Below are 26631 nucleotides of genomic sequence, written 5' to 3'. Positions count from 1 at the left end.
TCTCGGGCAGGACGAGGCATCCCGTTCTCACAGCCACGCTCTGCACCCCAGCGAGCATCCAGCCCTGCAGCCAACACGCCTGGCCCCTCTCTCCCCTCCGCCTTTTGGGGGGATTTTTACTGGGGGGGGGGGGGGGAGGTGAAAGAAGGGGAGAGAAAGGAGGGAGGAAGAAAGAAAGAAACCCCGTAACGTAATTGCTATATTAAAAAGAAATGGCAGGCAAGAATAATAAGAGAGGTGTCAGAAGTGAAATACAGTAACAGACATTAAAAAAAAAAAAAAAGACTACAGTTCTGTGATGGGGGTGTTAATTGAACGCAGAGCTGGAGAGAACAAAGGGGTGTTAAGGAAGAAAAGAAGGGGAAAAAAATCCTACCTCCTCCAAAGAGCTGATCTGAGTTAAGTTTGGTGAAGATAATGCACAGGGAAAGGTAGCTAAGAGGCACCGTATATTGCCATTATATTCCAAAATTAAAAAAAAAAAAAAAAAAACCATTATTCAACAACAATTGCACGGCTAATCAGTGCTGTCTATAAATATTCCACTTAGTAAATTTTATCCGTTGGTGGTATGCACATTTTTCTTTTAAACCCGAATTACTTTGACACAGGAGGGTGGGGGGGGGGGTAAGAAAATAAAATCAGGGCATTTGAAATAAAAAGTCAGGGGCTTTTTAAGAAGCCGAATTCACCCCGCTGCCCTCACCTCCCCCAAAAGAGTGGGGAGAAGGTGAAACCGCAAGGAGAGCTCTTAAGGAGGAGGAATCAGATTAAATGGCCATATATCCTGCGTGCACCCTCTCCCGCCGCCGATCCGCGATGACCCAGCGAGCGGGGAGTTGGGAAAGGCTCGCAGCTGAAAGAGACGCTGCTGCATTTTGACAGCAGATATTTTCCAGTTTGCCATCCAAGGACCCCAAGTCTGCGTATACCTTGCCTGATTCCTCTGCTTAGCTATTCTGCTCAGGCAGAGAATAGAGAGGAAAAAAAAAAAAAGAAAAAAGCAAGAGGAAAAAAAACACAAGAAAAAAAGACAGAAAGACGGAGCCCCTACCTCCACCTTCAAACTTTTTTTTTTCTTAAATAAATCAGCACTCCAATTTCCGATCTCCGTTCCTATTGATGGAGGAATCAATTGTATTTAGGGCGACAATGCCGCCGATTTCCATAATTATTATTCCAAAAAGCCAGCCAGCCATTTGAAGACAGTCCTGCCCCTCCGCTTGCAACAAAGCAGCCAACAGCAAGTGGAAAACACACCAAATGAACGCAGACAACTTATATGTATATTTAAGCGGCAATTTTTCCCTACGCGCTCCCACTTGGATCGAATCTCTCAACTTTTATTACTTTTAAACAGACATCGCCCTGGAAGAGACAACCTCTGCGCTGTAGACAAAAGACAACCGACAGATCCCAACAACAGAGCTTTTAAACAAAACATCTATAAATCCTTTAAAATAATTGAAGAGCCTGCGTGCAAAAGGGAACTCTTCGGCCAGTAAAGACGACCTCTTTTCCTAACAACTTTATGGACACTTTGGGTTTGCTCAGACACTATGAAATATTAGCCATAATGTTGCAAGAGACGGTGGTAAAGTCTCCATAAGGCTCTGGAGTCACTTAAATCAGGCAGTGGGTAACTGCATGCACATTTCTGCACATCATAACGCTGGGGAGGAGGGGGGAGATGTACACACGCACTTCCAAACACCCACCAAACAAGCACCAGGATTTCAGACAACAGCAGCACACATGACACCCCCACACATGCACCACACACGCACAAAAATAGGGGAATCAAAACGAAAAGTGGGAAGAGAGAGAAGTTGCCCCAACTGGCACCACTGCCCAGCTGCGCAGACCCTCCCGAGACCAGCAGCAAGGAGTACGCACACGGCAGAAAACGGTACCCTCATCCCCAGGAAAATCAAGGCCACCTTCCGTCTAGGCTCAGGCCCACAAAGCACCAATTAAAAATAAAGAGAAATACCATCTGGCCGCTTGCTTGCTTATGAAGTGTGACTTTTGGGGACGCAGATGGGGGGAAGGGGAGGAGGTCTTTCAATTTGCAAAGCAAAATAATCCACCGTAAACATATCGGAAGGTAGATAAACAGCGTTCCTAAAGCCATCTCAATCCAGCCTCTTCAGAGACCTCTTTACAGCAGCCTTGAATCCAAATAACCCAGGCACGGCAAATAAAATAATGCGAGACAGCCCCAGTCCATACCTCAGTATCCTTTATTTTCACACTTCAACCTACCATCTCTCTGGATTTTACTCAGGAGACAGGAATCAGCACGCCCGGCCACGATGGGTGCCTACACCTCCAGCTCTCCCCAGCTCCCTGCGACCCCACCGCATCCCCAGGCAGGAGGGCGCCCGGCTTCTCCATCAGGCTCAGTCCCTACAGATTCCCCATCCCGTAACTGCAACTACATCCACAGCAAAGCGAGGCCGGGATGGACCAGATACCCTGCCAAACAGTCCCATCGCATGGGCAACATGTGCAGTATTACAAATGCACTCAGAGAAAAAGGGAAGATGAGCATTTTCCTTGGCCAGCAGAAAATAAAAGAAGAAAGAAGGAGAAGGGAAAGGAACTGGACAGTCCCTTTCTCCCGCTCTTTTTGGGGTTTTTTTTTGGGGGGGTGGGGGGAGGTGGGGGGAAGCACAGAGAGAACTTTTACAACCACCCATATAAATTTATCTCTGTACAGTCTCCCTTACATGACATCATATGAGCTCCATACAGATTCCCACACAGAGCCCATTACGTTACATTAAGGAAAGTATATAACGAACAACTTCTCCGTAAGGTCAGACATGGCAGCGCAGCCGTAAGGACTTGAGCGAGCCGAATGCCATCAGTAGGTGCTTTGTCTAGGTTACAAGCTGCACAAACAACATTTAACAAAGGGCTCCCTTAGTCATTTTATATATATTGCAAGAGTCAAGTAATTGTATTTTCAATCAGCTGCTCACACTACGTGGTTTTATATATATTTAAGGGGGGAAAAAAAAAAAGCAAGACTCAGATTCAGGTTTCTGAAAGCTGTTCCCCTTTATGTGTAACTATCAATGTATATCAACTGGGTGTGCAATCATATTTATTGTCACTTTCATTCATGTCATGCCCTTGCTTATATGGTTTAGATATGAATTATTGACTGTTACAGTCCTTGTTGTAAAAGGGGAGGGGGGGAAGCCAAGTACTTCGCAGCCTGCTAAAACAAGGCAGCTGGATCAGCACAGAGAAGCCTGCCGATCGCCTCCGATCGGCTCCGAAAGGCAACAGCAGAGACAAGCCCCCCCTTCTGAATTTCCCCTCTTTCCCCCCATTTTTTCAAAGAGATTCCAACAAATAAATAAATAAGTGGTGCATGTTGCTAAATGTCCTTCCCTGAGCATCTGTTGTTTAAGATCACCCTTGATTGATGACTGCTATTTTTTAATTGTTGCTTTTAAAATTTAAATGCCCCCCTGGGATGTGTTATAAGTGTGTTAGTACATGGTAGGAGGTCTGGAAAGTGGGAAACGGCAGAACCAACGCTCTCATGTCATTAGCTTCTTTAGAAGCCTGAGAACACCCCATGTCATAAAACAACAGTACCCTAAAGTAACTAACAATCTAATATATTGCTTTCACTAAAGGCAACTGACAACTTGCTCTTAGGTGATCCAGCCTGAATGATTGGCAGACATAAGCATTTTAACCCTCAAAAAAAAAAAAAAAAAAAACTAAGAGACCTTCAGATTTACATAACTAGTAATAGCAGCAAAACCGTACAATTTCATTTTGTTGCTTTTTAACTCCGTATTCAGATTTAAAAAAAAAAAGACAGTGCCAAGTTTTAAAGAAGGAACTAAAGCAAAAGAGAAATTTAAGGGTTTTGAATTTTTTTCTTCCCCCCGAAAAAGCAACAAATAAAGAGAAGCCATACAATAGAAATTAAACCGTGATATTTTCCCTTGCAGACACAAGCCACATGATGCAAGCCCAAAGCCAGAAGCATTAAACACTGGGTAGCTATTTCCCCCCACTTAAACAACACTACACGCATGGGGGGGGTGGGGATGGGGGGCACAAACTTTGTTGCATGATAAATACCCTTAAAGAGCAGAAAGAAAAATAACACAGAACCAACAGCTTTGATTTCCTACCTGTTTTTTCTTTGATTTCACACAAGACATTAAAGAGGGCTGGCTTCATCCTGTGGCAGTTTAAAGCATGTTTCCTGGAGAAAAAAAGAGACAGGAGGGAAGGTGAGGTTAGGATGTCACGGCAGCGGGGAGAAGTTTCCGAACCCCGAGCCACGGCGGAGGGGAGGTTTCGCCGGCCCGAGCGGCGCCTGGGCCCGGCCGCGGAGGCAGCGCCGCTCGCCCCGCCAGGGCTCGGGGGACCAGGCGCCCGCGGGAGCCGCCTGCCTAGAAGGGGGAGATGAACTACGCCAATTCGGAAACGGCCGGGAAATAGCACCGGCCACTGAGAGGCTTGCAGAGCCCGGCGGTCCGAGCCGGGCCACGCAGCGAGCCAAAGCCGGGAGCTGCGGGAAGCCGAGCTTGGTTTGACTCTTACTCAAACACACACATGCACGGAGAGGGCTCCTTCCGTCTCCCTGCTCCGACATTAAATTCAATCATGTGTTTCATTCAGCTCATTCTGCAAGAGAGAGGAGGGGTTAAAAAAAAAAAAAAAAAAAAAAAATGCTCCCCTTTTCGCGGTGTCGCAAACATCCCCTGATTAGAGCTGCCAATTCGGAGAATTTCAGCGCCCAACTCGGAGCAGAGCAACACACAGCCACAGGCACGCACACATATGGGGAAAGAAATGCATTTCCCCACATTCGTGCTACCCTTCTCAGGGGCACTCAGCTTATCTGCAGGTGTTAAGATTTAATCCTTTACAGTGGGGACACGAAACACATGCAGAAACACAGCCAGCGGCTCCTGGGGAAGGGGACGGTCCGACACAACGCCTCTGCTTTCGGTTGTTATTATTTAGGAGCTGACCGCTCTTCTGCGGGTTTCGAGGAAAGAAGGGAGCTGGGGGGGCAGGGAGAAAGGGGAGGGTTTTAATCTGATCGTTTTGAAACCCACCATGTGCCTGCTGAGGCAAAGAAACAGCATCTTTTTATTTTTTAAGCCATACGATCATTTTGCAGAGGGTCTGGTTGCATAAAGGGCTGCTCCCATCAGGCGCCAGTTACTGGAATTCTGTTTACCAACCGAAATTACATGTGAAGACGATGTGAACATCTGGCAAACATTCACACTACTTACCCCACCACCCAGTACACATTAAAGAGATTTATCTATACGATGAAGCCTCTCAAAGGTATATACCCCAGTGAAACCACAGCGTCCCCTCATCAGCACACCCAGACGGGCGCAGACATTTGGGTATAAACAAATCACAAACATAAGAGCTTTAGCGGCCCTCTGACAATTAATACTTGCACTTTGCATTATCCCAAAACTTAACACACAAAAAAATAAATAAATAAAAAGGCAGCAGAACCACCATGCAATAGAGGGATGGATGCAAGAAATGCAGAGCCAAACATCACTGATAAATATTGTGTGTTTGGCAGCTCAAAAAACAAAGTACTGTGAGGAAGCAGCTATAATAGTCCAGCAAAGCAAAACCATAAAGCCTTCTTCTAGATCTGTTCTGGCTCGGTTTTATTGATTTGATTAACTGCACTGAATTACCCACGCAGGAACACAAAATTCCCGGCACTTTCGGGAGAAAGACCCCTCGCTTCCCCCAGGCTGGCCAGGGAGAAAGTGCAGTATTTCCTCCGCCTAAGATCTACTCTGCCCCTGCAAGAACACACAAGAATTAGTAAGACCATCCCGACCAGCGACGCTTTCGGGAACGGGGAGGGCGGGCAGGGAGCCGGGATGCAAACGGGGGTCTGGGGGCTGCTCCGGACCCTCGGGAAGTTTTCCAGGCGGTTTTCCAGGAACAATGTATCCCAGCAGCCTGCTCCAGCTGGGAACATCCGTGCCAGGGTGATCCACACCGCACCGAGCAGCTCGGGGAGAGACCCACGCGCGCCCCACACCATCTGGGGCAACTTTTTCTTTTTTTCAGCTATGTCCTCAATTTTTGTATCCCCCCCCCAACTTTTGCTAGCGCCTTTGAAGGTGCGTGTTAGCTTTGCGCTGCTTGAAGCCGAGGGTGATTCAGTCGCCGGCTTTTGCAGCCTTTCTTCCTTTTAAACACCTCTGCGTTCGCTTTTAAAGCCTCCACGTCCGTCCTCCGCGCACAGAAACACGGCCTGGAGAACGGCACCGCAGGGCCCGGCGATCAGCGCCTTAAAGCAACGCGCCGAGGAAGGAGCGGCACTCGGGGCGCTTCTCGGCGGACCCCGCGCAGCTCCAGCGCCGCTTCCCACGGCGAAGCGCTCCGGGCGCCGCCGCGCTGCCCGCGGGCTGCGAACCCGCGGGAAACTGCCCCAAAGTTGGGGGGGAAAGGGGAAAAAAAAAAAAGGAAAAAAGAAAAGCACACTCCTTTTTTTCCCCCCTCCCCAAGCCCATTTCTGGGGAAACAACCCTGCCCCGGCGGACAACAAAGAGCGCAGGGCGCACAAAAGGCGGCGGCGGCGGCTCCGAGCGGCCCCGGGAAACTTCCCCGGCGCGGCCGCGGCACCGACACCTGCCCCCGGGCCGGGCCGGGCCGGGCCGGCCCCCCCCCCCCGGCCGCGCTCACCTGGCCTGCGCCTCGTCCAAACTCTGGTCCGTGATGGTCATGATCTGCTGTAAGATGTCTCCGATGTCCTGCTTCCTGCCGGCCTCCCCCTCCGCCCCGCCCGGCCCATCCTGCATGTGCTGGGACAGGCCCGGGTGGCCCGGCATCCCCACGCCGCTGTGCGTGTGCATCAGCCGCGGCTGGTCGTCCATCTCCGGCGCCCGGCTGCCCTCCGCCGCCCTCTTCCCTGGCTCGCGGGGAGGCGGCGCGGCGCGGCTGGGGCTCGGGCTCGCCGCCGCGCTCGCTTTCTTTTCTCGCTCGCTTTCTTCTTCTTCTTTCCTTCCCCCCCTTCTTCCCCAGCCTCTTCCTCTTTGCTTTTTATTTATCCTTCACGCTGGCTTCCAGCTCCGCGGCGGGGAGGAAGAGGAGGAGGAGGAGGGAAAAATTGGAAAAAAAAAAAGAAAAAAAAAAGGAGAGCGAGAGAGAGAGAAAAGAAAGGGGAAAAAAATCCCTTTGGTTGCTGGAGGAGGGAGGGAGGGAGGGATGAAGGAGGGAGGGAGGGAGGGAGGGAGAGAGGGAGGGGGGGTTCCGGGGAAGGGAGGGGAAACGGCGGCGACTCCAAAAGCAGGGCAGCTCAGCCCTGCCGCCGGGAGGGACGGCCGGGGGGCGGGCGGCAGGCGGGGGCCGCGGCGGCCGCGCAGGGGCGGCTGCTGCTGCTGCTGCTGCCGGGCCGGGCCGGGCCGGGCCGCGGCGGGGCGGAGCGGAGCGGAGCGCGGCGCGGCCGCCGCGATGGCAGCGCCCGGGGCCGGAGCGCCGCCGAGCCGGGCAGCGCGCACCGGGGGAGGCTCCAAACTTTCCCCCACCCCGCGGCCGCGCTCGGCGCCCGCCTCGCCGCCGGCTCCGCCGCGCGCCCGGCAGCGGGGCCTCCCCTCTGCCCCAGGCCTGCGCGCCGGCTCCCCCCCTCCGGCGCTCGCCGCCTGCTTTTGTTCGGCTCCGGACTCCTCAAACTGGCACGGAGGAGCCCGAGGAGCAGGAAGGGGGGAGGCCGGGCCCGCGGCGGCTCCCCGCCCCCCCGGCGCCATTGGCGGCGGCAGCGGGAAGGCCGGCCCCGCCGCGCCCGCGCCGCCCCCGCCGCGCCCGCCCGTCAATCTCCGGGTTCAGAGGTGGGCCGGGGCCGCGCCCCGCCCGCGCCTTAAAGCGGCCGCCGCCGCCGCCGCCGCCGCCGCCACCGCCACCGCCACCGCCACCGGGGCCCGCCGCCGCCCCGCCCCCCGCCGTCCTCCATGCCGCCCCGCGGCGGCCTACCCGCCGCCGCCGCCGCTCCCCGCAGCCCCCGCCGCGGCTCTGCCGCCCCGGGCGCGGCGCGGGCCTCCCCTCAGGCCGCCGCCCCCGAGGGCCCCGGGGCGCCTCGCTCCCCCCGCGGCGCTGCCTCGCCTCGCCCTCTCCTCCCTCCCTCTCCCGCTGGGCTCCCGCGCGTGGGGCCTGTCCGGGGAGCCGGGCCGCTGCGGCGCGTGGCGCAGGCCGGCCCTGCCGCCGCCTCTGGGGGAGCGGTGCGGGCTGCCCCTGATGGAGGGGTTTGTGCCCCCTCCCCAGCGCGGCACAGGGGCTGGAGGGCCATGGTTGTCCATTAAACCAGGGTTGGCTTGCGGCCCCGAGCTCTGCCCCAGCTTGTCCCGAGGAGATCTCTGCCAGCGCTCTGTTCTGTGGTTGGTCCCTCTGCTCTCCTTCCACAGCACGAAATGGGGTTGTGTGTTGCTCCCCCCCGGCTTGGGGGAAGGAGCCGTCATTTGTCTGGAAATGCTCACATGCCGTTGAGTTCCTCCAAGGCCTTCCAAGGAATGACGGGGAAGGATGAGGCAAACGAGCAAAACCAGCCCCAGAAATGGAAGGGGGGGTCCTGGGGATCCACCATCTTCTCCTGGGGATCCACCACCCTAGAAGATGGTGGTGTCAGATGTTTCCCCAAGCCACACGTACGCATGTTTTCTCCAACCATGGTGGGGGGAGCAGGCGTTAGATGGCTGAGCAGGGACATGGGGATACAGGGTGAAAACTAGGGCTGGAGCAAGATGGGTGTTTGCTGGCAGAGCAGGACACAGGGGGTGAGGGTAGCTGGGCCGGGCAGAGGATATCCAGCTTCTCTTCACCTTCTTCTGCTCTTCTTCCACGATCCACCACTCAGGTGCCTCTCTACCCGGGGAAAGAAAGGACACATGCATTTATAGGCCTTCAGGGTGTCTGGGAGGAGGAGGAAGGTCAGGAAAGGCCATGTCCCTTTGAAGCAAGCCCGTGGATTTGCTGTGTCCCATACCCTTGAAGAGCAGCAGGACCCACACACCCCCCAAGCCTGTTTTGTAGCCGGTGCCCTGCCCAGCTGGTGTGCCCTCCGAGCAGGGGAAGACAGCAGAGCTCCTAAGGCCATGGCAACTGCTATTCAGAGCTACATGGGTTGGTTACTCCTCAAGTGCCGTGGCACCATAAAGGACTTCTCCAGCCACTTTCTATGTTCCCATGGATCTCAGACTGTCGCCTGGCCAAAAAGACCTCTGTAGGCATTGGTGGGTGACCAGGGATGGCCCTAGAATAAGGCTTGCCTGCAAACTTGTATTTTGAAGAAATAGAAAGTAGTTCTAGCAGTCATAAGAATCTCCTGCTTGGAGGATGATTTCTTCAGATTGTCCCTTTCTCCGATCTGAGGGTTGCAAAGTTCCAGGTCCATTAAAATGCAAGGGAAGACAGGCCATCCCCTGTTACTGACTGCAGCACAGGTTGGGAAAAGAGCCATCCAGTTCACTGGAAAGAAAAAAGAAAAAAAGGCAATAGTTTTGCTTCCACTCTTCTTTTTAATGAAACACTTTCCAGTATTTTAAGCAAAACATGACTTTTCATTTTGAAATTTCCTTTCGAACCATTAAAATGTTTTAAAGTGGTTGAAGCCAAAGTGAGATGTTTTGATTTTTGTCACTATGAAATGTTCCACTCAACACATTTTTTTTTCCTTGATTTGCCAAAATTTTTCAAAGGTTTCTGTCTTCCCGCCTAAAATATATATATTTTTTACTTTTTTGAAAGGGCCAAAAAATAGGAGAAAATATCCATTATCTACATGGCTTCACAGGAAATGGAACTTAATCCAAGAAAAACGCATCAGCCAAGGGACCCCTCTCCGAAGTTCCAAACTTTCAGACACTTAGTCATCTATTCGCTCGCCTGCTCACACACCAAGTCTAGACATGTGTTGTCTAAAAATCTGGCAGGAACTGTCCCATCTCCAGAGGTCAGGACAGGGTCTTTCCTATTTGATCTTGAGCAGCTCCAAGGAGAGGAGCCACAGCTGAGCTGAACACGGAGCTGCAGACTAGGGAGTGGTGTGGTGGGTAGGGGCAGGCAGCGGCCCCCCAGGGATAGCGGGGCCCACAGGATAGGGTGTCCTGCTGACCCCACGGACAAGTCCTTTCCCCGTTTCCCAAGCCACAGTGCGATGCCTCAGCGGATCAAGTCGATGCGAGAGGACGGGAGCAGGAAGACACACTAGGTCAGCCAGCAGTGGTGGGCTATGAGGCACGCAAGGGGGCAAGTGCTCAAGATGAGCTGTCTGTGGGTCCAGGGTGGCCCCCCCAGCATTTCCCAAGGAGAAGAGAAAGCGACCCAGGAGGCTGTGAGTGCTACCACAAGGGAGGCTTTCCAGCACAGGCCCCTTGGGAGAGCAACTGGGCAGGGCAGGAATGGCCAAGGCTGTGCCATCTACCGGAGTCTGTAAAATCCTTCTTTTCAGAGACAGCTAATCCCGGGGCCTTTGCAACACCTCTCCTGAAAAGCACATTTCATTCCTCTGTCTCCTTCTGCCCTCCGAGTGCCTGAGACTGCAATAGGTATTACCGAAATTGCTCCCCATGGGAGCCGACACTGGACTCCCTTAAAACCCAAATGCTGTCACCCCTCCTTCCCCATGATACAAGCAAGCACTGTGCTCTATTATCTCTACACCCACTAAATCTTTCTGAAATAAAGAATAAACATTTCCACCACACATAGTATAAGTGTATACACCAAGCTGCATCGCTTCCTTTCCTCTGTGGTTATTATAAAGTGGTTTTGTTTCAATGGTGAAGCAGATGGACAGATTCCAAGTCTGTCTTCCCCACTCCCTGTAAGTACAGCTAATGCTGTCTTTGGTTTATCACAGATTCCTGAAGAAAATGTTTACGGGAGCCCCTTGTTTAAAATCTTGGCTCCTAAGCATCATTCCTATTATTTATTAAATGTAAATCAAGCTGTTGTTAATGCATCGTTACTGTGGCAAAGTGAAGCCCTCAAAAACGAAGGCCAAACACACTGTTTCTCTGAACATCCATGAGTGGAGCGTCTTCTCGTGGGTTTGTGTCAGTCATCCCAAGTTCATTGACTGGTCCCTCAGCGCTCATGTCACATGAGGACGGGAGCCAGTTCCCTGCCCTGCGGCTCCCTACACATTTTCTTTTTGGCGAGGGGAGTCCAAGTTCCGCAGAATATTTTGCTTTGCTGTCCAGAATCTGAATACCCAGAGACGGATTGTGTACGGATTGTAAGTGACGTGGGCAGAGTGGGGCCGTACCTCCCACGCTGCGCTGGGGCCGGGCCACTGCTGCAACAGAGCGCCTCTGCCCTCCGAGTGGCACATCCCATCCGCAGACCCTCTCACCCCTACGGTGGGGAACAGTACCCACGTCACCCCTGTGAGCAATGAGCAATGCCCTCCTCCATTCACAGCGACGGAATTCATTTTCCTCCCTGTTCTGCAATTTTCTCTAATATATTCCATGGAAAAAAACAAAACCCTTCCTGTTTCCCAGACAGTGCAGCCATGATAACACAACAAGCTCCTTATGGATGGTCTCTCTTGGGTTGAAATGCAGTAGAGTTTAAATTCCGAATTGGTTTTCAGGGGAGATTCTTAAATATTCCTGGAAATGTTGTGTAGCTTTTTTTGAACTAAATGTTTATTTGTCAATTTAGTTATTAACCTTCTTTCTTACTCTGTTTTATCACCAGCCAAAAGAAAGTGTCAAAGGAAAGGGAAATGGGCTCAGACTAATTTCCCCTGGCAGAGGACCCCAGTTCCCAGAAGCTAAAGGAGTTTTCTCATCAATTTTAGCAGAGACATGACTTCACTCATGGTGTCAGGTTAAATCAATGTTTACGTTTTCGCAGGGTTTGTGTATTAGACCTTAGCGAAGTACCTGGGTCTTATGGAGCACTCTCAATCTGTAGATCTCCAAGCCCTTTCAGAAGGAGCTAAATATCATTATTCCCATTTAATGGATGAGGAAAGAGGCATGAGAAGTGATTTGCTAGTGTACACTTAGCCACTCAGTGGGAGAGCCCAAAATAGATTCCCAGTCACCTCATTCCCAGTCTCTTGTTCAGTCCTCTACATCACACCGACTTGGTATGGTAAGTGGTGTATTTGGTTAAGATATGCATGTTTTTGTGTTGCCTTTAATACCTCATTCTCTCAATATTATTCTAAACAACCTTAATATGGATAAAATACTAGAACCATAGGCGAGAGGATCAACGTCTTTTCACACAAAAATTTGTTGTGCCTAAACCTAATGTTTGTTGCTTATTCAAATGCAAGTAACAAAATTCTTATCATCAGAAGTTTACCAAAAAGGAAAACTGCTGTTCCCAATAGCTGACATAAACATGTAAGTGCTACCAAACATATTTACATGTTTGAAATAGATGGTATAATTACAATGAGTTATAGTCAATATTCAGTCTTTTCTCAGTTTAAATGCTACCTTCTGATACAGCACAACACATCTTTTAATTGTGATCACATGCTCTTTCTTAGAGACTCCTGCAATTTTTTTTCACAAAAGTGTCTATAATTGAAAAGAAAATGACATTGTTTAAAATAAATTCTCTGCCCTCCCAGAAATAAAAAAGTGATGACCCTTAAAGAATATCCTATTTCTGCATCTTCCACATTCTAGCAAGCCATTTACAAAACGATTTTGGACATGTTTCCAGACCCTAAATTTGAATTTCAGCAAGGAAATGCTGTTTTTGAAGACTAAAAAATTTCAGCATGGATTTTGAAAACAAGTCAGGTAAAAGCTATGAGAGGGAATATCAACAAAAACAGTCATAGAGTTCTACAATAAAAGCAGGTCCATTCTGGACCCAGCAAAAAAGGTCTTTTTTCCCCTCTTTCATCTAATACACTGCTGTTCCTTAAAGGGTAACAAAATAGCCGTTAAATCCACTCTTGTCTAGTGTGCCTCCCATTCTGCACAGCGCTTTTTAAAGGGAAAGCCACATTAGAGGGACAAGCACATGACTATACTCCACGGCTTCTCCATGAGATCTCACATGTCAGGCAAATGAGACCTTCTCTTCACCACCATCAGTATGGACTCACTTTTGTAACAAGTTATTTCCAGATGCTTTACAAAGAAGGTGTATCCCTAGCCTTCTTGTACTGGTGGGGAAATGGAGGCACAAGAAAAGGAAAGGCCTTACCTCGGTGAAGCAGCAGCTAGAGCAGAGATTGGCACCTAGATGTAATCATGCAGTAGCTGTCTTGAGCACAGTGTCTCTCAAAGAAGCCCTTGCTCCCCGATGTGAGCTATAGGCATCTAGAATGACTTTCTTCCCATCTCAGATGGACACCCATGGTTTTGGGATGTTTTCTCCCACAGCAGCCACCTCCAAGTGGTCTTTATGGAGTTCATCTGCAGGCAGAAGCTGGTTTTCCTCTTGTGTGCTTTCCACAGACGTCCAAGGCTGAGAAAGGCTGCAAAGGAAGAGGCTCAACCTTGGGTTTCAGATTTCATCTGCACAGAAGGGGGGATAGGGCTACCCCAAAGACGACATCCACTACCCAGGATAGACCCCTCTGAATCAAGGGATAGAGCAAAGCCCTTCTGCCCACCCCAAACATCAGCAGCAACATTGGAGGGAATTGTCTTCCCATGCAAAGACCTCACACCAAGGAGACTGTTGCTGCTCTCTGAGCTACAGCCCTACCATCCCATGCATCCCTCAAGTTGGCCATCACCACAAAGCGCTTTCAGTGAGAAAAGAGGTCAGAGAAACAGACTCTGGTCTCTATGGCTGTGAGCAAGCCAACAGCTCGAATTTGCTGACTCTCTTTCCGATAAAATCCCCCCCTTGGCTTGTCCACAGATTCCTCCAGTCTCTCTAGCTGGGGCTTTGACCCACTGTTCCTGCAGGCTTTCATATTGTCAGCTGTCCTATCCTTTCTACACGACTGCTGGAGTTGGACTATAGCCTTTCATTTCATTTTCATTTGGCTTCTTCCCCAACTTCCCATATTTGAGCACTTTGCTTATTATCAGTCCGGTCCCTCCTGTACTTTACTCAGTTCCATTCTACTAATTGGTTCGAACGTGGGCCTAACATTCCCTAAAACAGAGTCACTTCCCCCCTCATGCAGTCACTGCCTTGCATTTAACACCCTCCCCAGACTCCCGGAGCAGGAACAACACCTCCTTTCCAAAGGCACTGGTGTCCTTGACTGAACGGATCTGTGACAGTGATCAATATAATCACTGATATATGATTGCATCCCATATTGGTTCTTCACAGCCCAGGAAACACATCCCCTGGCAGACACCGAAGATTGTAGGACAGATAGGAGGATGTCCTGGTGTGAAACCTATCTATTGCTCTTACCAATATCTTTCCCAGTAATGTCTCTATATTTCGGACCACCTGGGGAAGCACCAGTTTCAAACAGTCAGCAGTGTAAAACTGGGATGTTCACTTTAATTACTATTTAGTCCTCATAATTGTTGGGATTCTTGTACAGCCAGCCCAAGCAACAATATTTACCCAACCTTGCTGGTGACCTTGCCTTTCCAAGACACATGTAACACCCCCTTCCCTGGGGCTCCCAGATTATAAGGAGGTATCAAAGCCACTTGCCCCTCACTTGTGAGTAAGGAGGCAGTGCTGCAGAGATTATAAACACAAATCACAGCAGCAGGCCACTGCCGCCAGAGCCAGTTACTGTTCACCGAGAACTTCACTCTTCCCAGTCGACTGGGCAGAAAATTCACAAAAGAGACAAAAATCTCACCCAGAACTGCTGTCGGGTTGCATATCATATCCCACCCCCAAAAAGATTTAGGCAAGTAAAGGCCAGAACAAAGAGAAACTATCAAAGGCTGTTTGTTCAGTGAGGGTACCCCTATACTCCAGTGGTGTCCGGTGGCTGTGGCCCTGGGGAGCTGGAGGAGGCTGGGGGAACCAGTTGCCTTCCCTAGGAACAGGCATGTTCTCTCCGAGAGGAAAGGCCTGTGGCTATCTCTGAACTAGGGCAAAGCCCACAAACAGATCTGTCAGTCTCTCCTTGGACCAGAATGAAAACACCACCAGGACCTTTAAGCCTCACACACCATCATAATCTAAAACCACCAAACCCGCTGGACCTTGGTATATCAGCTTCTAGATGATGGAAGCCCTGCTCATGAGCATGCATTCAGAAGGGCGAGCTTGCTCCTTTAAAAAAAAAAAAAAAAAAGTGTGTTTGCATCAACAAATTACACTAGGAGGTATTTATTTTTATTTAAAACCCCAAACTCAAAACAAAAGTTTTACTTGTAATTTTCATTTAAAACCAGTGCCTTCTTCCTTGCAGGACAAGTGTGCAAATCAAACAGCCAGGGTGGAAGGAAACAGGCTCTTTATGATGAGCAAGGTGGTACGATGCAGTCCCACTGCATTAGACAGTTCAGCAGCACAGGGCCAGGCATGCAGAGCTTTCGGAGGCCCTGCGTTTGCAGGCAGGGCTCCGCAGTGAGCTCAAACTTACCTAGCACTCATATTCAACGGGCAGCCCACTGAACTGTTCAGCTCAGCAACTGTCCCCGGGGGCAAGCCACAGCCCAGCAGCAGCTTCGACCTTCCCACCCTCCATTTAATGAGTATAAATGTCAAGGTATCCAAGGGATGGGGCTCTTTGGGAGAAGGCCAGAAAATATTTGCTGGTGGTTGGAGAGAAGATGAGTGAACCACGGTTGTAGCAAGAAGGAAAATGAAAGGACGCATAAAACGGAGGAGGCTACTGACAGCCTTAACACGCTGCCTTTCCCCCAGTCTCAGACTGGAGAAGATCCCCAAAGGATGTAAATCAATAAACCTCCTTTGAAGCAGTACCAATTTACCCACAGTGAAGATCTGGCTTTCAGATTTTAGAGGCCCCAGGTAGGTGTTTCAGTGAAACCTGAATTTCAAGGCCCAGGCTAGGAAGACCCAACAAGCCTGCATTTCCCTGGCCTCGAATAAAAGCGCTGAAACACCTCCTGTGTTCCAGGCTGCTCAGCCCCTTCCTCCAGCTAATTGTTCTTTCCCCACTTGAATAGTCTATTTCTGGAACAATACAAGAATTAGGGCAGAGAGAAAGATGCTGGTGGAGCCCAAGGAGGAGTAGGGAGGGGAAGTGCCCTTCCAGGTCCCCACCATCCCCATGGAACAGGCAGTGTCGGGCTCCAAGCAGCGGGATAGGGACGGGGTGAGAGGACAGAAATGAGAGCAATGTACTGGGAAATTCTGGCCTCCCTGAGCAGAGCGGAAAGGGAGGCGAGGCAAAGGAAGCTGCAGCCTTTTGGTTTTGCAGGGAAGGGAATGCAGGTATTTTATTGTCGTCAACTCCCTCCGCAACTGAAATGACCAGCCCGGAGGTTGGCAGCAGATGCAAAGGCAGCAAAGGAACGTGTGCTCACCCAAAGCTGGCCTGTGCCTTCTGCTCAGGAGAAAACTGCCCCAAGTGTTCAGGGCAGCATTTGATGTGTTAAACCACCCTCTAAGCCAGACCTCAGACTGCCTAGACTGCCAAGTCCTCAGCTCAGCATCCCACAGGTTTGCTGACTCCCAGTTAACCTCATCTCCCAGCCCTGCTCCATCTCCCCTTACAGCCTGCCCAATGCTCCCTGGAGGGAGCTGGGAACGCAAAGCATCCCACAGGGATATGCTTTCAGCATCTCCATCCCTTCCTATTTCACCCTCTTCCTCCCATTCGGCTGAGACAGAGCCAGGCTGAGAAGGGTCAGACTCACCACATGGACCCCAAGGTTCAGTGTAAAGCAGGGAGAGCAGTTCCCAGGGCTTGGGTTGGAGATTGGGGAAATGACTCCGTGTCGGTCCTGAAAAGCCACAACTCCTGACACCCTAGGCAACTTGCTGATCTCGTGACCTGAAAACAAGGCTTAGTTAGGGGCTGCTCAGAGCTAATAGCCCTGGTTATTTGCCCTAGCATTTGAGCCAACAGATTGGCTCAGAAGCTCTCCCTGTTCCAGATAGCCAAAAAAGGGGACTCCTTCCATGCACACTCCTAGACACATCTGGCCAGCTGCTGTTCCTTGCTAGTGCCACGTGGTTGAAGTCAAAGGCATGAGCCTGGAGGGACAGCAAAGGCAAAGCATCATGAGAAATCGCAACACAACAGCACCTCCAGCCCTGCTGGCGAAAGAAAGATGGAAGCCCTGTTTTACTCCTTGATGGGAGAAGTGTCATTTACCAGAATACCTTGAGGCTATTTTCATAGCCCAGAAAAGCCATATAATGCAGAGAGAGTCAGTGTCCAACCAGTGCTTGGCAGATGAATGGCACACGGACTACAGACTGCAGGTAGAGCTTGCTGTGCAACCATCAGTCCTGTAGCAAAACCCCAGAAGAAAACAGCTCCTGAGATGCTCCACCATCACAGTCTGTCCAGAAGAAGGCAGTAGGAGATGTGATGTCCTCAGCAGCCTGCACCACATCTTCACTGCAGGCAGGACAGGGGCCTTCACTGTGTGGCGCACTGGTCATCTGTGAACGGACAGACACAAGCAATGCAGGAGAGCCCTTCTCCAGGAACAAGGTTTGGTTCACAGTGGTGAATACATACCTGCATTTTGATGTCAAGTTATCAAAGTGAGTCATTTCAAAGACAGCAGCAAGTTGGAGCAAACCACCCCCGTGTAGACATGGTTAGGCTGACTCCATTCAGTCTCAGGTTTCTCTTTACTGCGGAAACCCAAGTGATCCCAGTGACACGAGAATGGCATTGCCCTAGATTTACTCAGCAGAGCTGGGATTAGACTCTAACCCTAGCTCTTCCACAGCTCTTTTATCATCTGCCCTCACCACTGCTTAGCGCCAAACCCAAGTGCTGGAATACCCAAATACCATCAAATAAATTGCCTCAAAGGAAACCAAACAAGAATTTTTACAGTCCTGAGCCAGATCCCTGTTCTCATGCTTCATAATGAGAGAAGTTCTTTAGGCTGCACAAACCACTTACGTTAAAAAGGCAAATATCATCATTTACCTTATTTCCTGCTTTTTCTCTGGAACCCAATGCAGTTGAGCAAGATTTCATAATGCAGTGTTAGAGGTGTCCCTTAAAACATGGAACCGATGTATCCAGTCCCACAGTCCATCTAGGAACATGGGTTTCACCCTCATAAGGGTGGAAGATTGGTCTTGTTTTGATGCTGCAGTTGCAGAGGATTTTTGATCAGTGGATCTGAAAGGAAACATCTCTAGTGGGACACAAGAATCCCTTCATGACAAACCAAAGACAGAAACAAATTTCTAAGTCTTCCCATTAGGTTAAGTGTTTCTGGTGTCAGCACGCCTTCCTGCTTACTCTAACATCCTTCCCTCAGCTAAACCGCAATGAACTGTGGTGTCTGTTGCACATACATGCACACAAATCACACATGCTCTTCCTGGCCTGTTTGAGGCACGGCTTCCCAAGCTGTACCCTGTGCAAAGTGAAATCACCTGAATAGTGTCGCTTTAAAAGCCATGGAAGTGCAGAGAGCAGCACCAGCAGCAGTCAATAGCAATTTCCACCGCTGGGTCGATACCATCTGATGGCTGTGTAGCTGTAAAGATTGTTTCACACACATATCAGGAGGTGGGCAGGGGCAGGGAAAGTGGAATTGGTTTTAATGATTGCAGGATTCAAACTACTCCTGGCTCCCTCTCCCTCTTCTTCTTTCACAAGAAATACACACACAGAGAGTCAGAAATCAAATTTCCAGCCCTGTCACTTCCTATCACACCAGCTCCCCCAGGTTGGACTCCTTCCCAGTTTGCCAGGGAAGCTTCTCCTAATCCTTTGAGAAGTGCATTACCAAAAGACAGAGTTATAGGCTGTGTCCAAACATCCCCACGGTTTCAGGTCATTAGCTCCACTGGTTTGGACACAGAACTACAGCAAAAGTGCAGTGCTCAGGTTCAAACCCAAAGGGTCCACAGATGAGGGTAATTTGCACTATTTTAGCTTCCCAGACATGATCAGGATGCCACACAGGCAAGGAATAGCAGACAAGCGCAAACTAAGCACATAAATGAGGGAGGATCCCATGTTTAAGAGAAAATGTGTGAATGGCTACAGCCTAAAAAGGATAGCGCACGGCTTCTATTGCCTCAAAAAGAGAAGCGAGTGCACTAAGCATAGTGATACACTATCAACAGGCCTTTTTTTCACCTTGAAGGATCCCAGGAGACCTTGTGCATGTGTAACACATGCATGCACACACAGAGCCTTCCTTCTTCTTCCTCCAGCCCCTAAGAAATCAAGCCCTGCACCTGCAGCATTTTTATAAATACCTAAGGATCTCAGGGCATGACCACCTGGTTGATTCCTTTGTGGAAGGGAAAGGAGTGTGCGCGTGTGCACACATACACAATATCCATAGTATTTAGAAACATGCTCTCATGCAAAGAAACCTCCTGACCTCCAAAGTCCTTTTAGAAGCAGATATAGCGGCAACAGTACCCACTACTTGAGGCCTGGAAATGATGAAAAAGATCAGGCGTCACTGAAAGGGCTGAAGAAACTTAGGGAGGCAGGTTGCAATTAGTAGAGTTTGCTGAAGTTTTTAATCACCAGAAAACTAGCTGGGGTTCATTCACCAAAGCTATTCTTGCTTTAGGTCCAACCTCACAAATAGTTTTTTGCTAGAAAGAAATATAAAAAAAGAGAGGAAGGAAGAGAGGGAAAACAATTTCAGTATTTTAAAACAATGGATTTTTCTGTTTCATGTAGAAACACTTCTGGTTTCTAATTTGCCCATTAAAGAGGCTTGCAAGCTTTTCCCAACCATGCTGCCACCACGCTCCTGCCTCCCGCCACGCTCTACCTCTGTTACTGGTGAGGTGAGCTGGATCTGAGGCCTGATCTGACCTAAATCACCTCTTAACAGCATCAGTTTTGAGCAGGATCAGTTCCCTGAACAGGCTCACTGTGCTGTCACACAAGCGCCCATGCTAGTACTGCTTTCAATCAGTTTAAGGTGCCATCCTGATAAACCATTTCAACTTGTGCCATCTCTTAAACTGCAGACTAGGAGGTTCCCACATTAAAGCAGACTCAGGTAAAGAGCCTTTGCCGTAGGGGACAGGGCTACAGGGTCTCTCCTACTGTTGCTTCCCTTCCAAGTTTTTCTCCTCTTTGTAGCTTTTCCTTCTCTTCAAGCTCCATCCAGCCCTGGAAAGGCAGCAGGATCAGCAGCAAAGTCTCAGCCCTGCCAAAGTGTGCCAGAGCCTGCGCAGTGACCGCAGCAGGGCTCCGTCTGGTGACACCACCAGAAGACACGGAGAGAGCGACAAAAGTGGCAGAAGAAAAACAAAGCCAAAACCGTGGGTTTTCCTAAGTGCATTAGCTCAGCTGAGGAAGGTCAACACAACACAGCAGACCTCTGACCCTCGAAGGAAGCCAGCAAGTGCGATGGAAAACAAACTCTGGTGCTCTCCACACATGTGATGCTGATGGCAAGGCCGCCTGCACCCTTCAGGCTGTCTCTGAAGTGGAAAAGGTGCCTGTAACATGCTTTCATAAAGTGGAAAAGGTGCCTGTAGGTGTTTGACTCCAGAGGCTGGGACTTTAAAAAAAAAGCCCACATCAGGATTGTGTGGGGTGAGCCCCACACACTCGAAACAGCGGTAAGCTTTTAAAAGTATACTTTTAAAAGCACAGCTTTTACTCTGCCTGTGCAGGCTGAAAGGGCTCTGTCTGCTCAGCAGTCAAAGAAAATCTTCGCTGCGACTTGATCCCAGATACTGATGGAGCAAAAATAGCTGAGATTGGCATGTTCGTTAGGCTCACAGGTAAAAGGCACAGTAAGCAGCAAAACGCAAAATAAATAGTGAGAGTTGACAACACTGAGTGAGGGAACCTTGAATGAGAAATAAAAGACATTTTTGAACAGTGAGGGTAGTTAATCACCAGGTCCGGTTAACAAGGGAAATGGCAAATTCATCATCAGTCAGAGGTCAGGCACGGAGCCTGGACGTCTTTCAAAAAGCAACATTCTGGTTCAGGACCAAGACTGGAGGTTCAAGGGCCTCTCTCAGAGGAAAATAACACCCTCCATCCCAGCCGCTACAGGCGGCACTGCCTCGGGCTGTGCAGGATGTCCAGCAACGCCAACTCCGCTGCCAGGGCAGGCATCGCGCTGCTGCAGAGCCCCCATCCCGCACCAGAGCCGACTCGCTGGGGGAGAAATGAGCAGACAAAAATCACAGCCAGTGGCAGGGAGGGTGTGAACAGGCCCCAGATGTTGAAGGGAGCTCCTTTCCACCTCTGCAGCGCAGCCACACCGGGAAGCTTTCTCTCCCCCTTCCTGTAGGCAGCTCACAGGTGCCCAGGACCTGCTCACACCCTGGCCAGTCTCAGCGCATGCACTGGCGCCCAAGCTCTAGCAGCCAGAGCTGCCGAAGCAGAATAACAATCTCTTCTTCTTTACTCTTTTTAGTCCCTGTCTCTGCTCCTTCCTTCCTCTAGCTGCCATGCAAAAACAAATTCAAAATACTTGCTGTGAGCTGACCTCTCCCAGCACCACCGCACCACCAGCTCCCTCACCCCTCCTTGAAAATGGAAACAAAATCCAAGACAAAAGCAAAAAAAACCTTGGCATCCTAGATACACTCCAGCCCCTCGATCTTGCAGTCACCACATGCAGGAGAAAAGGAAACAGTCCAATTTCCAGCTTTGACTGTGGACAAGGAGAGCAAAATGCCAGCGAGCACGTCATAGCACCATACTCCTGTGTGGAAATGACTCCCCAGATCCCAACGAGCAAAGCTGTATTCGCTTCCTTCCCTCTGCCCCAGTCAATATGGCCAATTTAAAGAGGTTTCGGAAGAAAACAGGTGCCTGCAGCTCATGCTGCTTCCCTGACCCTTGTAAATCCCGTCTCTTGAGTGAATGGCTTGTTTGGAGAGAGCCCTCCGTTTGTTTGTCTGTGCTCTAGTGATAATAGCTCTAATTTATCTCTGAGCTGGGCAGGCATGTCTAATGTGTTTGAGTATTTAGAAGCATTACGGAGGTTTCATTTGGTCAATTGTTTCTTGAAATCCTTTCCCACACACAGAACAGCGATGCAAAGGCGGAATCGCTCCGCAGCTGGCAGGAGCCGCGGCGCAGCAGGGAGCCACGGCCTGCGCTGCCCGGCGGGGAACGGCTCCCAGGTCAGAGAGGAAGACCGCACTGCAGCACCTAGCAGTCAGGTCCCACAGGGTATAAACCCCATCCTGCACCCCAGCGATCTGCCCCTTTGCTCTCCAGCAAGCCATGCCAGTCCGCACTGGGAAAACTTCGTGGTTCTTTGCTCTCAGGCCACTTGTGCTGGTTTACACCCGGTGGGCAGCTCGCTTCAGCAGACACTGAGTTCCTACGCTGGGCAGAGACGTAAGACTTGTGAGAAGGAAGCAAGGAAAGCTCACATGAGAACCAGGGGAAAGGCCACCAAAGAACAACTGAATATTGGTCCTCCCAGAGCATCTAGTGCTATCAGTTATCCCACTGCTTTTCAATACCTGGTCTCAGAAATTAAAGACCAAACGACCAACCTGACAGAGACGATGACATGATACCCTGGAACGTGCTACCCTGTCTCCTCCTGCTCAGACCTTCCAACTGTGTCGGGTTTACCATCTATATCCCCCACTTTGTATCTCAGCTCCAACTTGATTAGGTAGGTTTAGCTTGCAATCTGCACTGGGAAATTTGGACAGTACATTGTAGCTAATCTTAAATTAACCTTTCTGCATGTCCAGGCAAATTCCAGTTTTCACCTGAAACTAACTGAAAACCCTGTAAGCTGGGTCACGGCAGAATGGGTTAACCTCTGTCCATGCTAGGAAAGGTGGGGTTGGGTCATAGGTAGCTAGAACATGCTATCTCACTATAATGTTACTTATGGTTCAGGCATCCATGGTGTAACACGCTACCTCGCATCCACTGAGCTGTGCTAGCAGGCCCGCATGTGCTTCGGCCCATGACAAACGCAACGTCATGTGCCTCAGCTTAAATCAGTTTCGTGGAGGTTTCTGCAATTCTCTTCATGCCATTTCAGCCAATTTTAGCTGCGAGTTGAGAGACTGTTACCAAGGTTCAGCTGACTGATGGTAATTTTTCAGGTCACTCGTATGGGATAAGGAGCCTGAACCAAGTCGGCTCTGCCCTCTTTTCTCTCCCCGTCTAAACACAGAAGCAGGACCACTGAGAATCAGGCCTGTCGTACAGTATCTGCAGCCCCAGGAAAACCCAAAGCAATTCAAACACTGAGTTTTAGTATGAGCAAATACACTTTGCTCCTTGTGTCCACCCTCCACTCCATCCCATGCACTGAGATGCAGCTGATCCTGGGGTGGAGCACATCAGGCACCCTGCGCCACTGCACAGCCCTGGAGGAAGGGACGACTTCAGTTCCCAGCTAGGATCACGAGGCTAATTTATAGAGGCCGAATGTAATTACTTACCCTGGACCATGGCCAGGACACCAAGGTTAACACCCTCACTCTTAGAAGAGTGCCAGGGGAACATTAGAGGGACGCTGCCAAGTCATTTTATATGCCTCGAGTTCAGGTACTGCAAACAGCAAGCTTTAGTGAGGGCCCGTTGGGAGGAAAAAGGTTGTCATGGAATTTTTTTGAAAGCAAAATAAAAGCAAGGGGTTGCTTTTTGCTTGTTTGTTTGTTTTTTTAACTTAAACTTTGCTGTGCTGCGCTAAGGACCAAGCACAACAGCCAGGGACATACAAGAGCCCTGCAGAAAAGCGATGGCTCACCACTGCCTGCTCCGGTTTCTCTGGAAAATTTCTATCCTCTTTGGGGCACCAGCAACACCACAAAGAACAGGGTCACTCTGCATAGGGCATCAAAGCAGCACAACGAGGTCAAATTGAAGAAGCAGGACCTGTGGCAAATGCTCAGCAAGGCTGAGAGCATTTATTCAGGCCTGGAGAGCTACATTAGGACTCTCACTGACGTGTGTTTGATTTGCAGAGTGTCCTCTAAAATTTCATACCATGGACTTTTCTTCCTTTTTTTAATTTTTTTAAATTTTTTTTACTTTTTTGCTAGCTGCACAAATGAAGGAAGATCTTGCACTTTCGGGCCAGGGATTGGAGGGACAAAAGCTCATGTCTTGGCTTTGCTAGACAAATCTTGTGAGACCTTGAAAACATCACTTCATCTCTGTCCCCGAGTTCCTCGTCCGTACCACGGCCTTGGCAGTGTCTGAGCCATCATCTCCCGGAGCAGGGGCTGGCACAGACACCGCATCTGTGCTGTGCCGTCCAGAGCTGGCTCACAGCTCAGCTCGACAGACTCTTACAGCACTGGCAGGAGCTTCTCATGACTCTGACTTTATCTTTTTTTCCACGCAGGTTAAAACAGATTGAAATAGCCCTTGTTAAAAATAAAGTCGGCTCAGTTTAGCCTTCCTTCCCTCCTCCCCCCACCTCCCATTTCCTGGAGTATTTGCAACAGGCAGCTGGTTGGGAGGTTTTTCCCCAGGGATTTTGTCTGTTATTTATAAAGCTTTGATGAAAACTGCAAAAAACCATTTCAACTTCCAGGTGACCTCTCTCCTGCAGCAGTCCTGCTCCCTGCAGTGACAAGGCATCATGATGGCCATGGGTTCAGGGACCACCTCCAGAGACCATTGGACTCCGTGGACTTTTTGCCTTTGCCTTCCCGGGAACTTCCCTCCAACCTCCCCCAATGCCCCCAAGGGATGTACCGATGAGGGGTGCAGTTCCCTCCACTTAGGCTTTACTATTACAGCAAAAAAGTCACAAAAGCCCACCTCTCAGCAGCACCGTCTTACTGGCAGGAGGCCCTGGTGATGCCTGGTTTGGAGGAATTTCCAAAGGCTGTTAGCAGAAGACCTTGGAGGACTCAGGCTTCTGTCCCCTCCTGTTTTTAGGGCAAAGTAGAGAAAAAAAGTGTCACAGAAACCTCCCTCCTGAATACTGTGCTGCCTGGAGGAGAGCAGGGCTGGTCCCATAGTGCATAGAGCCAATGTGGGCATCTAGCACCTGCTGATGTAACCAAAAACCCAGGTAAAAAAACAAGCGAAAAGAAACTCTGGGGTTAAATCATAAACCAGCAGAGGAAAAAAGGTAGGGCAGAACGCCAGCTCCCTTCCCCTTTATAGGTCTCCTTTCCAGCAGGAGAGTAAGGACAAACACGGCAAGAATAGCAGCCACTCGTGGCAGCGCTCCCCTTTGCACGTCACCGTCGGCAAGGCTGCGCCCGCGGGGGCCTCTGCTCCCCCTGCACCGCTCCCGGCGGGACCTGCTACGGTGCCTGGCTCTGGAACCGGCCAGAGCAGAGGCACGCATTGCTCCCTTTGCTCCTGCGGCTGCCTGTGGAAACGCTTCAGAGGTGCGTACCCATGTATTTGTCTGTGTATATGCACGTGCGTATGTATCATGGAATGCATAGGATGTATATATTGAGATAAATAATATTTTGAGAGCAAACATTTCATTTTAAAAGTCACTCTGTGACAACAAGTTAATTATCTATCATATCATCTCTGAAACCCAAACATTTTGAAAGCTAGGAAATAACTAATTAAGAACATCATAAATCTTACTCTGTCTCACAAGCCCATTTTCCTAAGAAATAGGAAGATATACATATTTCATCACAATGCAACATCCTTAACTCTGACCTATAAGATATTAATGACTAGTTCATGCAGGTTCATTATCTAAACACTTTCTTGCAAAGGTTACCGCAAGGTAGCACAGGGTAATCATTCGATAACACACTCCGGGCAACCTGACTTACAATAAATCTGTAGATAGAGATAGTTAGGAGAAAAAAAAAAATCCAACATTGTGATACTCTTGTCTAGCACAAGCCACATGACTTCCTCAAATACATTTTGCTTTGAACCAGGACAAATCTTATGGAGGAAGAAAATCAGCAACTCCCAGCTAAAGCTTCCCACCCTCTTCCTCCTCCAAGGCCGTCTTCCTTGGAGCAGACACCCGCTAGCCTGCAGCCCCAGTTCTGCTCCCCGCGGAGACGGCAAGCGCCAGTACCCTGCAGGCTGTGCGAACAGGCCAACGGAGGATGCAGCTTCCACAGTGCCCCATCCACCACCCGCTCTTTGGTGCTTTCCTCTGACACCGCGTTAGCCAGGGTGTGGGCAAACAGCCAGCCATTTCTAGAAAATAACTTCAGGTTGATCCTGGATAGAGAAACTTCAATTCAGTGGAAAAATACACAAAACTAGGCCAGAACTAAGACACTATTAACATGCTCAATGTGACTGAAGAGCTGAAGGACTTGAACATGGGAGTTTTTTTTTTTTCTTTGTAGTTAGAGCGCAAAAAGCAGATGGAACAACCATTCAAGCAAGGATTTGAGCCTGGAACCATGCTTAAAAATAAGAAAGATTTTCACCCTAAGCATCAAGATTGTAAAAGCAAAATAGATGGGATGAGGGAGACATCAGCAAAGGAAGATACACCTGGAAATCAAGAAATACAGGAACAAAATGCAACTTGGCAGGACTCAGGCAGAGGATACAAAAACACACAGCAAAAAGCATTTTCACCATAAAAGAAGAGCAAGGGACACAGTACAGCTGCCCTACACTGATGGCAGAGGTTTGGACGC

The 26631-nt window shown here is 49.8% G+C and overlaps 1 protein-coding gene across 3 annotated transcripts in view; it reads right to left on the bottom strand.

Annotated features, from left to right (window-relative positions):
• PBX1 (PBX homeobox 1) overlaps positions 1-7405 on the bottom strand; it is a 159983-nt gene extending 152578 nt beyond the window's left edge. The window contains exons 1-2 of one of the 3 annotated variants that reach the window (XM_026123388.2): positions 6721-7405; positions 4167-4240 (exon numbers count right to left, since the gene is read on the bottom strand). In XM_026123388.2, the coding sequence (XP_025979173.1) occupies positions 4167-4240; positions 6721-6911 (265 nt within the window). In that variant the 5' untranslated portion in view covers positions 6912-7405. The remainder of the gene's footprint in view (positions 1-4166; positions 4241-6720) is intronic. The other 2 variants (XM_026123390.2, XM_026123389.2) reach the window with 2 other exon arrangements.
• Positions 7406-26631: the final 19226 nt, after the last annotated feature.

Source organism: Dromaius novaehollandiae, chromosome 8 (genome assembly GCF_036370855.1).
Source record: "Dromaius novaehollandiae isolate bDroNov1 chromosome 8, bDroNov1.hap1, whole genome shotgun sequence".
In the NCBI taxonomy this organism is placed as follows: domain Eukaryota; kingdom Metazoa; phylum Chordata; class Aves; order Casuariiformes; family Dromaiidae; genus Dromaius; species Dromaius novaehollandiae.
Note: the sequence above shows the minus strand (reverse complement) of the source record. Positions and strands in the feature narration are given on the sequence as shown.